The 13,557-nt window shown below is 28.2% G+C and overlaps 1 protein-coding gene across 2 annotated transcripts; it reads right to left on the reverse strand.

Moving 5' to 3' along the window:
* Positions 1-1,864: 1,864 nt before the first annotated feature.
* On the reverse strand, positions 1,865-11,652 carry LOC130677325 (bridge-like lipid transfer protein family member 3A). 2 transcript variants are annotated; one of them, XM_057484041.1, is made up of 13 exons: positions 11,429-11,652; positions 11,124-11,325; positions 8,722-8,916; positions 8,272-8,497; positions 7,194-7,360; positions 6,962-7,121; positions 6,663-6,905; positions 6,350-6,589; positions 6,092-6,118; positions 5,695-5,787; positions 4,351-4,532; positions 4,036-4,276; positions 1,865-3,951 (listed from the first exon to the last, which is right to left on the reverse strand). In XM_057484041.1, the coding sequence occupies exons 1-13, from the start codon at positions 11,470-11,472 to the stop codon at positions 1,865-1,867; spliced, it is 4,107 nt and encodes a 1,368-aa protein (XP_057340024.1). In that variant the 5' UTR covers positions 11,473-11,652. The 2 variants fall into 2 exon arrangements, with proteins under 2 accessions (XP_057340024.1, XP_057340026.1); XM_057484043.1 differs by lacking the exon at positions 6,092-6,118 and having other exon boundaries at positions 11,429-11,651.
* Positions 11,653-13,557: the final 1,905 nt, after the last annotated feature.

The raw sequence follows: 13,557 nt of genomic DNA on the forward strand, positions 1-13,557 counted from the left end.
GCCTTTTTGAACGTCAAAATCGGTTCATTCTTTCCAAAGATTGCTAATATAAAATAAAAACACTAGTATTTTCGAGCTCAAGAGTTCAAGACACTGTCTGAGAATGCCCATAATAGGTAAATTTTTATAAAGCCGATTGGTGTAAATAAATATATAAATAAATAAATAAATTTTGTAAGTTTCAAAGATAAAGAAAATATATTTTGATAATTTTATTACAAAAAATAAAATGAATGCAACAAAAAATTCAAAACCATTATTTTTGATGTAACAATAAAATTACTTTATTTAATTATATATTAAATAATCACAAGTGAAACATCTTTAACAGTATGTTCTTTTTTTTAATTTTATGTAACACATTAATTAATAATTATTATTATATATTCATTTGTTTCATTTGTTAAAAGTCACTCATCTGGACAATCATTTTATTATCTATCAGTATCGTAATATTAATAATTATTATTTAGTTTCATAATTTAAATCGATTACATTAGATAATTTTTAATGACATCAATCGGAACATTTTAGAAAATAATTCCTAATATTATAATTAATATTACAATTATTATTGTTTTTATTTTTTTCATTTTTTATAATTAGTTATAATTACAGTAATTAGTTTTAAAATATGTTAATGATATGACAGTTTTAAAACTACCCGCGAAAATAAAATGAAATTTAATTCTATCAATTTTAAAGACAGTCAATTATTGCAAATTAAAATTATCATTTTATTTATATTATTATTTTTTTTTCACAAACAATAATACAAACACACTAATTCAGTCTTACATATATTTTTATAACAATGGAATATAAGTATAAAAAATTCACGAGCTATTCATATATATATATTATAAATATCTATATATATTAGGGTGGTCGTTGAAAATTAAATTTTCTCCTACGCCCTATAAAAAGCTACTTTTTAGTGACAAAATACGTAGGGAATTTGGTTTTTTCTTTTAAGTAAAAGGAACTCGTGCCTCTGGACGATCAAAGTTCATTTCTCGATACACTCGCGTTTTTTTTTAAATATCTCATGAAATATGCAGATTAAAGGAAAAAATTATAGAAACAATTTTGTAGGAAATTAAATTCTTGACAAAAAAGTTCATGTTCATTTTTTTTATAAAATGTGTATTTACGAAGATATTTAAAAAAAACTTTTTTACATATTATCTATTGAGCATTTAAAGATTACGAATGTTAAAAATAAAGTTTTTTCTTAAATATAGACAACTTCGTAACTCGTAACATATCAATCATTAATGCTTGTTATATTTTCTATATACTTAGAAAAATTTTATTTTCAAAATTTGTAATCCTTAAAACGCTCAATTCAGATCTAAAAAAAGTTTTTTAAAAATATTTTCATAAATACACATTTTATAAAAAAAATGAACATGACCTTTTTTGTCAAGAATTTAATTTCCTACAAAATTGTATCCATGATTTTTTCCTTTAATCTGCATATTTCATGAGATATTTAAAAAAAACGCGATTGTATCGAAAAATGAACTTGGATCGTCCAGAGGCACGAGTTCTTTTTACTTAAAAAAGAAAAAACCAAATTCCCCGCGTATTTCTTCACTAAAAAGCTTTTTATGAGACGTCTGAGAAAATTTAATTTTTAACGACCACCCTAATATATATTTTTGACTATATTTGTATAATAAAAGGAACAAAAGTGAGGAGAGGAAAAAAGGATATAAAAAATTTGTTCAAAATATAAATAAAAAAACAATAATTAATAATAATAATAATTATAATAAAAATGGAATTGAAGACGGATAATTAAAAAAAATTATGATTTGTTATTAGTACAACACTTGGAGCAATCAAAACAACTGGTATGCTATCTCTTAATAGACCACGAGGCCCTTCCACTACTAGAAGAATCATTAGACCTCTTGGACTGGGTTTGTAACAACAAATTATTTTCTTTCAACATATTTTTCTCCTTAATCAATTCTTTTATTAATTCCTGAGCTTCATTTAACTGTAGTTTAACTAAATGTAGTTCATCTTTATTACGTTTCAATCGTAAATTTTCCTCCGACAAATAATCGAGCGCAACTAGTCGTCGCTTCAATTCATCGTTATCATTTTTAATTTGTTTATTTAATTGTTTAAGTTTTAATAACTCACTATCCGTTGAAGAGTTTACTTGGGTCGGGGCATTATTATCTATATTATTTTTAAACGATTCAATATTTATAATTCCATTTTTATCACGAGCTACCTTCAATTGCTGGACGACTAAATCAATAGGAATCGGACCAGGCGACGTAATATTATTAGACGGACGATCTTCAATAAGTTTAATACAAATATTATTTAACAATAAATTAATAGGTAAGTAGTCAGGTAATATTTCGTCTTCTAATAAATCCATTAGTCCATTAACTGTACTCATGGATAATACTAAATTAATATCATTTATTTCACCCGTAATTTTATCATCAAACAGAGTTGATATTTTATTATTTTTACTATTCAAATTATCATTTAAATTACTATATTGTTTTTTTAGATCATGCTCGAGACGTAATTTGACAGATATTTTGCAGTCATCGGATTGTAACTCAGACCACCCGCGTGATCTTGAGCTGAATTTTGTTTGCAATTCATCCCAAGGTATCGACGTGCATTCTTCGCTCATTATTTTAGCGACCTGTAGTTTAATCGCCGAGGAAAAACCTTTCGACTGCTGAATCACTTCAACTTTTGACAGCTTAAACGTAACCATGGAAACTAAATCCTTGCGCTTGCATGCGCTATCGAGAGATTTCTCACTCTGCGTATCTGGAGTCTCTTCAATAACTTCGCTGGCCTCTTCAACAGCCGCTATATTCGTTACATTTAAATTACCGAACAGTGAATCTGATTTTTCCTGCTCTTCAAGCGTGACGACAATATAGTTCTCACTGTCTGAACTAATATCACTTCGCATAGATACAGTGTCACTGCTGCCGTCTTCGGGCGATGCCTTCAAAGCCGAATCAATGGAAGTCATTAGATTAGCAAAGCCCTTTTTCATACTGGAAAGACCAACATTAAAATTATTTTGTATAAACGCCGACTGCGCGGGATCTTTTGAATATTTTAAATATTTTCTAGCTTCTAAATCTTCGGAATTTTGCCGCTGGTGGTAATTGCTGGTGTCTTTGTTGTAATTTTTGTCAGCTGCCTTGAATGTTACTGTGGGGTGACCGGTATCGATAGACCCGATCATTGACGACACTTCGCTCTGCGGCGTTTCTACGTCATTGCTTGTGTTGAAACGTTTCAATCCAAACTCCAGTCTTGTGGCAACTGATTGGTTCGTCAACGATATCGGTAATAATTCTTCAGCAATACTAGAAGAGTCTGGCACAACGGACTCTAAATCACCACCAGAATTTTCTTTCCCCGGAGTTTGGGATGGCATAATCAGAGTTACTTCTAATTGTGGTATCAGCGCACCGATAACGAGTGAAGAACCGGTTGTTACGTTTGTTATACGATTTGTATCAACGACTAAATAGGTACTCATTTCGGTGACTATTTCTAATTGTCTTAATAAAAATAAATATTGATAATGATTTAACTGGACGCTTATTAAATTACTTATATGCGCGAGAATATGTACATCAGCATTTTTTATTATTTTTTCTCCTACTTTGCTGTCATTATTTTTATTTGTTGTTGTTGTAGGCGCTGCTGAGTTGTTGTTATCTTCAATGTGTAACCATACTGTCAAAGGAAACGCATCCAATAACGGAACCGGACGATTCATGCCTACGGCACGAACGCCGTAAAAGTCTGCCCATACGGGCTCTAAATTTAAACACCATATGTCTTTACATTCAAGCCATAGTAATTTTTTACTCAACTTTCCGATTATGTCATCAATTGAATTTATTGTGAAATTTGACGGGTAGGATCTGACGTTGTCTGAACCTGCAAATAAATCATTTGAATTTAAAAAAAAAATTTGAAAGTTTAAATTCAGAATTTGAATTTGAATTAAAGAAACAAAGTTACCGGCACAATGACGTAAAAATTTGTCGGTAACGATATTGTAGTCGTTATTATTACTCGGAAAACTTGATGAAAAAAACATTTGTCCCATTTGTAAAGCATTCAAACACTCGGCCAAGTCAGCGCGTGATGATTTACTGTCAGTAGACCGTACATTTGTTAATGTAACACGTGATGTTTGAATATTAAGTGATTTAGGGCGATCACGTTGATTAGGATAGTCATTTTGTGACTCGACAATTATCTAAATAGATATATAAGTATATAAGTTTGTAAAATAAATGTATATACTTATTGATTGTAAATTTAAATAATTACCCGAGGTAATATAGCTTCTAACTTAACATCAAAGTACATGTCATTAACAGCATTAGCTTTATTTTCACTTGACGCCAATGATTTGTATAAATTTAATAAGAATGAATTGAACCATAGGCAGCTGTAGATATCGTAATTTATTTGAATTGGATTTACTTGAACGTAAAACTTTGGCGGTGGCACTAAAATCGTTAAATAGATATATTAGACTGATTCAAAACATCGATTTTTTTTTTCTCGAAACCCTATTAAATAGTTGCAGGGAGATGAAATAAGATGTCTGTTGAAAGATGAGTTCTTAATATTAATATTTAGAGGTCACTCATCGCAATTTTCTATTTCTCATTTAAATAACATGAGAAAAAAAAATTTTAAGTTTGAAATTTTATACCTCGGCAATGGCTCATTGTATAGATGAGCTCGGGGTGTAATTTCGTAGGGAATTAAATGCTGTACAAAAAAAATTCTCTTGTGATATTTTGATAAATTCATCTGTTCAAAAGTTATTGGAGCTTGAAGTCAAATTTATAGCGAAACTATTAGACTTATCATAAAATGTTATAGAATCTTTTTTGTAGACAATTTTATTCCTGACAAATTATTTCTGATAAAGTTTTTTAAAACTCCGCATTGTTTTCTACTTATTTCCATTTTAAAGTCAAGTTTTTAAAAAAAGTAGTGTTCTGATCTATTTCAAGAGGTTGACATTAAAATAGAAATAACTAGAAAACACTGCGGAATTTTAAAAAACATTATCAGAAACAATTTGTCAGGAATAAAATTGTCTACAAAAAAAATTCTATGACATTTTGTGATAAGTCTGATAGTTTCGCCGGAAAAGTCAAAATATTAAAAAATTTACTATAAATTTGACTTTAAGCTCTAATAACTTTTGAACACATGAATTTATCAAAAAATCACAAGATACTTTTTTTGTACAGCATTCAATTCCCTACGAAATTAAATCCTGAGTTAATTTGTACAATGAACCATTGTCGAGGTATAAAATTCCAAACTTAACATTTCTTTCTCATGCTATTTAAATGGAAAAATAGAAAATCGCAATAAGTGATCTCTAAATAGTAATATTAATCTTCTGTCCACAAATATATATTTTTTTTCTGTATTTCGATGTAAGAGTAACCCTGTAATTAGCTATGGCTGTTAGGTTTATTGCTAAATAAATAAATTAAGAGCTTATCTTTTAACAGACATCTTATTTCTTCTCCCTGCAACTATTTAATAAGGGGTTAGAAGAGAAAAAAAATAGTCGATTTTTTTTTAATCAGTCTTATAAATATTAATTAATATATTTTTATATTTAATTTTTTAATTTTTACTTACATGGAAATATTAAGTCCCCAGGATAATAGTAATAAGTAAATTCCGCGTGTAAAATAGTAACGTCTTCAGGTAAAGAAAATTTCTCACGATCACCTGCAAGAAAAACAAAAAAAAAAAAATATAAATAATATTAAAAAAATTACGTTTTCTTCGCATTTATTTTTTTCATGAACTAAGTGTTTTTTTTAGGGTAGAAAGCACCAACTAATTGCAGGTGAAACAGGGAATCTAAAAATGTAAACAATAATTTTACGGACAATATAAAAAAAAATATGTTTTGGTTGGTATCTAAATAAATAAACGTAAAATATGTAAACTAACTAATAAATGAATGTATATAATATATAAACTAATGACAAAATTTACGTGCTTTTTATCCACTCAATCGACAGAATACCTGTAGGATGTTTTTTCCTCGTTTGCGCTGTTTATTTATTAACAAACAATAAATAAGTTGAATAAACGTCAAAAAAAAAGTTTATTATTAATAAAATAATTTCTTTTTAATTAGATTCGAATTTGGTTAAAAAATATACAAATTAATTTAAACTCAAAAAAATTGTTTAAAGTTTTTAAATTTTTATTTACTTTAAGTTTTTTTTTTTTTAAGTGGAGAGTAAATTTATCTTTTGTAAATAAATAATAAAATTTTTACCTGTCAAGAATTCTTTAGTAATCGGCTTTCTGGTCGTAGTCGTAACTTTGTAAATAGTCAGGTCATAAATTCTTATGACAATACACGTAGTCATAAGTGTGGACAATTGTTCCAATACATAATTTTTAATCGAGTTCCCGGTACCAACTGTACTAGTTTGCTTTTGTAATTTTTTTTCATGACCTAGTAAAGGCGTTTGTTGATCATTTTTTAATTTATCATCATTTCTTACATCGTTATCTGCAAAATTCATTAATTTATTAATGTATAGATTTATTATCAATTAAATCTCTAAATATAATTTAAAATTTACCAGGTCCGCTATTTTTTCTCGACATCTTTTGACCAACGTCAATTAGGTCCATAAATTGACCGCGAAATGAATTAAATGATTGCTGCAGCCACTGGTAATGCGGCATCGTATTTTCTCGGTATTTAGCCCAATGTTTTCTATCAGACATTGCGAGATGATACGGATAATAATCAATTTGAAATTTAATTAATGATATTTGTAGAGCGCCACCGTCTTTTAATTCTGGATACGAAGATCTTCCGGCTAAAATTTAAATTGATTAGATCGAATCATGATTAAAAATGAACAAATATACATACCTCCGGGATCATCACAAAGATGCAAATCAATTCGTTGTGATAAAAAGTGATAAGAAGTTTCGACTACATCGTAACGCATAAAAATTTTCGATATCGCTGTATTGCAGGGTACTTTTGATCTTGATTGCTGTGATATTTGTGCTTGATATTCAGGCAAAACCTTAAATAATAAAAATAAAAAAGAATTTTATTACTCTATTTGAATTTAATATGAAAATTCCGATCTACATACCTCGAGTTTTCTTGCAGCTTTTATTTTTCTTTCAATAGTCGTGGCTTTCTCAATAAGACTTCCAAGAGAATCGATGAAATGTAAAGCGGCTTTTAATTGAGAGTCCGTTAATACCCATAGAAGATCGTCAAGAATTATTACCAATCGTGACCCCATAACAAAACAATCTAAGAAATGAAGAAATATTTTAATTAATTTCATTTTTCAATAAAAAAAAAATGATTCTGAAGTTAGCAGACAGTGAACAATTTTCAAATTTTTTTTTTCAGTATTTAATTTGAAAAAAAAGAAAAACTAAAAATATGCACATGTAGAAAATTAAAAAAACTATAGGTGCAATTTTTTAAAATACTTTTTAACTTCCCGCTAAGAAATTTGTAAATTTTCAAAAATTCGGGAAGTTATTGGTTTCGGTCCGATTTTCGAAAATCGAATTTCTATCAAATCTTGACGTTTTGAAGCTCTAGGAAGCTATCCTGACTAATTTCAAGATGATGTCCGAGTGTATATATGTGTGGGGTACTATCTACAAATCTAATCAGCTCTAGAACTCAATAAAACGCGTCGATCGCCACCTCAACCGTCTCAATCAGTCAATTCGTTTGAGAGAAATCGTTGGAGAAAAAATGGTAAAAAACGCTTTTTTTTCGAAAACAACGGCATCCTAAAGTTTTTTCGAGCTCGAAAATGTATTCACAACAATGTTTTCGAGCTCAAGGATCTCGAATATAGCGGGAAGTTTTAGGGCTAGCCCGCAGGGTCAACCGATAGACCGATTTTTTTTTTTAATTTATTGTTTTTTAAAATATCAAAAAATTATTAGACGTCGGCTAACTTCAGTTTCATAAAAAATGATACTGAAGTTAGCAGACAATTGATAATTTTCGAATTTTTTTGTTTTTCAGCAATTTAATTAAAAAAAATATATATATATGCACATGTAGAAAATTAAAAAAAACTATAGGTGCAATTTTAAAAAAAATTTTTTTTTAATTTATTGTTTTTAAAAAAAAATAAAAAATTATTAGACGTCGGGTAATTTTAATATCATAAAAAAAATTGTTATTTATTTATTCACCTGACAGACGTTTTTTGATAGTAATTCGACATCGCGCTTGATTGGTTAACAACCGTAACGGCGTTAAATTTTGATCAATAGTACTCTGGGCCTCTATTCTAACAGTTTGCCATTCTAATTCTTTAAATATCAACAACTGTCCTCTATCAGGGTCTTTAACTCTCGTCATTCTTAAATCACATCGCTGCCAAGTCGGTGATTTAGACTCCACCATTATTCTCGATATCTAAATAAACAAATAAAATAAACATTATCGATTATAAATAAAATCAATGGATAACTTAAAACTGAATATATATGAGCGATAAAATTTAAAGCTTATCGGTTAAATTGAATTTTTTTATGACTTTGAAAAGCCGATAACTATTCTGACATTTATGTATTATTTAAAATTGCTGCAATAAAAATAAAAAATAAATTAACTGTAATAATTAAATAAGTAGTAATTACTTGAACTGAAGCGATAAATGCCGGACTTTTAAGTTTAACTGATACTGTATTAACAGCAATAGTGATGCCATCGATAACTTTATGAATAAATGAATATTTTGTTGCCCCTGGTAATGCTGATGCTGCATTTGTTGGTGATGATGGGCTTCGTAAATCTTCACACGTTACCAATTCAATTTGAACTTCGTCTAAATGCTAAAAATAATTATTTATTAATTATTTATCTTGTAGTTTAATAAAGTGTTAATATATTCTTACATTCTGGCTTCAATCATATTTGAATATAAATTTTAGAATTTTTTTTTGGCAATATATAATAAAACTTTGGTCACTCTGATGAAGAAAAATTCTTCAACAGAGTAACTAAAGCAGATAAGCGATTTCCGCGAACACCGTCGTGGCCCGTAGTCTAAACTCATGACGAGGCATGAGACCCGTAGCAGTATAGAAAGAGCGGGAAAGAAAACATTTGCGTGTTGTATGCAGGGTCAAGTGGAGTAAAGAAGAAAACTTTAGTGCATCTACTGAGGTGCAAAAAAAATGGCTAAGAAGGAGGAGAAAGACAAAGAATATACAGAAACTTGGTACCAAATACAGGATTAGAGGGGAGAGATAAATAATAAAAAAAAATGTGTAAGGTCTTCAAAATGATTGAAAAGACTCTGCGAGATGGGGGATTAGATAACTTAGGGCAAAAGGACAGTCAAAATGACACATGAAAAAAGTAAAAAGAATCTGGAAGTGAACTAAAAATAAGGAAAAAAAAGTGTGCAATAAATATAATAGAAATAAGTTCACAGTTTCTTGGAGAGTGGATGTTATAATTAACGTTTTTTCAAAATTTTTGCACGTTTTCTCGGTTTTAAGTACTCAATTATTAAACATTAATTGTCAATGTACTTGAAGATCGGAAAATAATTCATGTGATTCGACTACTTAAAGGTCGACGTGAGGAATAATTGGGGGTGGCTACAATTTTTGATTGATATACTAACACCTATGCGAAATATTTCAGAAATCTAGATCCAGTAGATTTTTTTACTTTTTATTTTCGTTCTGTGAAAAATCTTTCGACCTTCAGGTACATAATTGTCGAGAAAATGAAAACTAAGATACTGTGGTATTCTAGTCTTTCCTCCAAAACATTATTACTCAAATTACTAATAATTGATTGATATATATTGATAAAACTTTACAATCAAGAAATAGTATATTAAACACCTAGGCTAGTAAAATAAGAAAAGTCTCAGTACGTAATTGACAAACATGCGATCTGAGGCTTTCTTTTTTACTGGCGTAGGTGTGTAATATACTACTACATAGATAATAATAAATATGAAATGTAAATATCAAGACAGTGTGTTAGAAGAAAGACTAGTATATCACACTGTCTTATTTTTCATTGTCTTGACAATTAATGTTTAATAACTGAGTACTTGAAAAAGTCGGGAAACCGACAAAACGTTGTGCAAAAATTTTGAATAAACGTTAATTAACACCTACTGTCCAAGAAACTGTGAACTTATTTCTATTATATATAAAAAATGAATATGAATCGTAATAATTTTAACATCCTAAAAATATATTTCAATAGAAATTGTAAGAAACTTTGTATGAGATCTAAAAGTCGTGCAAATAAAACCCATTATTGTTAGTTTGATATATTATCTGATGATTCCCTGATTTAAAAAAAAACGAGTTACTCAACGATGAATGTATATCTATAGTCCCAAGTAGCACAGACAACTTTAAGATGTCTTTGAAAAGGATAAGACAATTTTTTTTTTGTTTCAAAGTCACCTCTTTTGGTATAAATACGACATGCAAATGTTGGCTCCGGAGACAGAGAAAATTTGTGTTGTTTTTCCTGTCTTATGTCAACTAAAAAGTCATTTAAATGACTTATTTTACCACTATTTGTAATTTACTTTTTGTCGTCACTTGTGTCAAGTCTTTTAAGCAGATATGTTTTCGTTGACATTAATTTCTGATCGTTTCGTCAACATATTGATATGTCAAAAATGAGCCTAAAAACATGTACCTGAAGATCGGAACGTTTTTCGCGCAAGGAAAATGAAAAAATTCATGTAATTCTTAAGGGGTAGTTCCGGGGATAGGGGGTGGTCGAAGATTTTCGACTGACATACCAGCATCTATATGCGAAACAATTCAAAAATCTAGTCATCCAGTAGATTTTTCACTTTTCAATGTTTTCTTTCCTTGCGCGAAAAACGTTTTGATCTTCAGAAACATTTAAAAAACTGATATCTTATAGATGTCACAAAAGCAGGTGTGCTACTTGGGGTATTCAAATTGAATCGTTTTGAATTTTGAATAATTTGTAATCGTTTTGAATCGTTTCTTTTAATCAGGGTTATTAATAATAAATATTTGTGACTTACCAAAAATATAGGCACACTTTTGAGCTTGGTCCATTGAATACGTAATATAACTTTATTACACCAAGCATTTGTTAATTTTAACCATGATGGTAATTCAAGTAAATCTGTTAGAACAGCTTCATCTAATTCTAAGTTTGATAATTCACCTTCACCTCTTAGAGTACTGAGATTTATTTGATCAACAGACAAATTTTTAGTAAATCTAGAAAAAAATTCAATAAAAAATTACCACCTATTTAAATTTATGAAATAAAAAAAAAGCAAATAAATTTTGACAAAAGAAAAAAGATATTTTTGATAAATACCTTGACAGATGTTTTAATAATTGATTTTTAATTATCGATACCATTTTTTAAGTTTCATTTATTATTGTTTGCTTAAACAATAATTTTTTACTCATGCATTAATAATTAAAATCCAATAATTAATTATTATTGCTGTGCAATCATTAAATCGTTAAAATATGCATATTATCATACTGTTTTTTCTTTTCATTTTTTAATATAACACTTCTTTTTTTTACTCCATTTAACAATAAATTTATTATTTATTATTTATTAATAAATTGTTAATTATTTTATTATAATTAACAAAGATTATATTTTTAAAATACTACGTGTTATTAATTTTAAAATATTGTGACTAAAAATTTCACTACGGAGATGTCAAATTATCTTTTCTATTCTAATGGTTATTATTATTATCACTTTTACAATTTACAATTTTCATTGAACGTGCAAATATATATATACATATATACACATACAATATCGGTCATTAATTCTTGCGCGGTAGCATAACATCGGGAAAAAAAAAACTTCTCTAAAGGAAAATATGTATCACTTTTTTATACAAATATTATCTATAAAAAAAAAAAATTGTAAAAAAAAAATACAATATTTAAAAATATATCTATATTAATTAAATGTAAAATTATAAATATGAATTGTAAAATAAGTGAATAAAAAAAAGTCCCTATAAAAAAAATCTCTAGATTTATAAATCACTAAAAAAAAATTACAATAAAAAAAAAAATTCCTACAAAGAAACATTTGCATATCTAAACATCTACTTAAAAAAAATATATAAAAATGAAAATCTCTACAAATAAAATATCTATAAAAAATCGGCTGTTTTGGAAAATCTCTATAAATCATCACATGTACAAATAAATATCTGAATAAAGTATAACCTCGAGAACTGGAAGCATTGCCACCACGTGCTCATAATCATGAATAAGTTCGTGTTGTAATATATAAGTATAAATAATAATAATAACAAAAATTATGGTTATTATTATGTTATTAAGAAAAATATAATAAATAATTTTAAACTTATAATAAGTGACTTCGAAAAACGTGAAAGATTCAAATCTGATAACTCCAAAGCACTGAGCCTGTAATAATTCATATAATTTTAATTTTTTTAATTTTATTAGTTAAACTTTATTTGAGAATATCATAAAATTATTATTATTTATTTTATAATTGTTAATTTTGTTTGACTTTCAAGCCGTATGCCAGGATTCGATGAACGTCCAAAAATCACTTTTCTTTTTTAACTTCCCGCTAAGAGAATCGACGATTTTCGAAAGTCGAGTTTTCATCAGATGTCGACGTTTTGAGGTCCTAGGAAGCTATTCTAACTATTTTCAGAATGATGTCCGAGTGTATATATATATATATATATATACTAATACAAAAAATTAAAGGAGCAGAAAAATTTTATAAATTTTTTAGTGATTTTTGGAAGGCTGTAACTTGGTGAAAAAAAATCGTATCGAAAATTTAAAAAAAGGATTTTATAGCTTGAAACCTCTAGTTTAGGTGTATTTTTTCAAAATTTTTTAAAAGCTCCGATTATTGCGCAAACATGAGAAATACCGCGAGCCAAAAAATTTCTAAATTTTTTTTTTTTTTCGAAGAGCCCACGGACCGCGGAAAAATTCTTTCAACTAAACGAATGCATACATCGTTTAGCAAATTTATTCAGCTTCAATTTGGTTTTTTTTTTAACCTCGTAGGACGATTTGTCGCAGAGATATCAGCCTTCAAATAGAAAGTGATCCTTTTGGCTTTGATCTTCGATATTTCAGGTACCAATGATCGCACAGAAAGTTGAAGGGCGACGTTAAAAACTTGAATAAATTCCCTACAAGATCCTGTCATCATTTTTTAAAAAAAAAATTTTTTTTTATTTTTAACATCCATTAGAAGAAAGTACAAAAAAATGACTTTTTTTGGTTTTTTAGTAAATCAACCGCTACTCTGCATATATCGATAAAAAAAATAATGTTGCCAGGGACTTTTTTAGCTTAATGTACCCCCAAGACCCCTGTAAATTTTTGAATTGATCTATCGTACCGTTTTTTGGGAATCATCGATCAACGTTTAGCTAAACAATTAAAGGAGCAAGTTTTGTTCCTTTAATTGTG

The sequence above is a fragment of the Microplitis mediator genome, chromosome 11, assembly GCF_029852145.1.
Source record: "Microplitis mediator isolate UGA2020A chromosome 11, iyMicMedi2.1, whole genome shotgun sequence".
Lineage (NCBI taxonomy): Eukaryota > Metazoa > Arthropoda > Insecta > Hymenoptera > Braconidae > Microplitis > Microplitis mediator.

Bases quoted from the DNA above. Each gene is read 5' to 3' on its own strand.
- LOC130677325 (XM_057484041.1), bottom strand. From the start codon at position 11,472: ATGGTATCGATAATTAAAAATCAATTATTAAAACATCTGTCAAG. The intron at 8,498-8,721 runs GTAATTACTACT...TTGTTTATTTAG, and splicing joins CATTTATCGCTTCAGTTCAA to ATATCGAGAATAATGGTGGA. The intron at 7,361-8,271 runs GTGAATAAATAA...TTCATTTCTTAG, and splicing joins TATCAAAAAACGTCTGTCAG to ATTGTTTTGTTATGGGGTCA.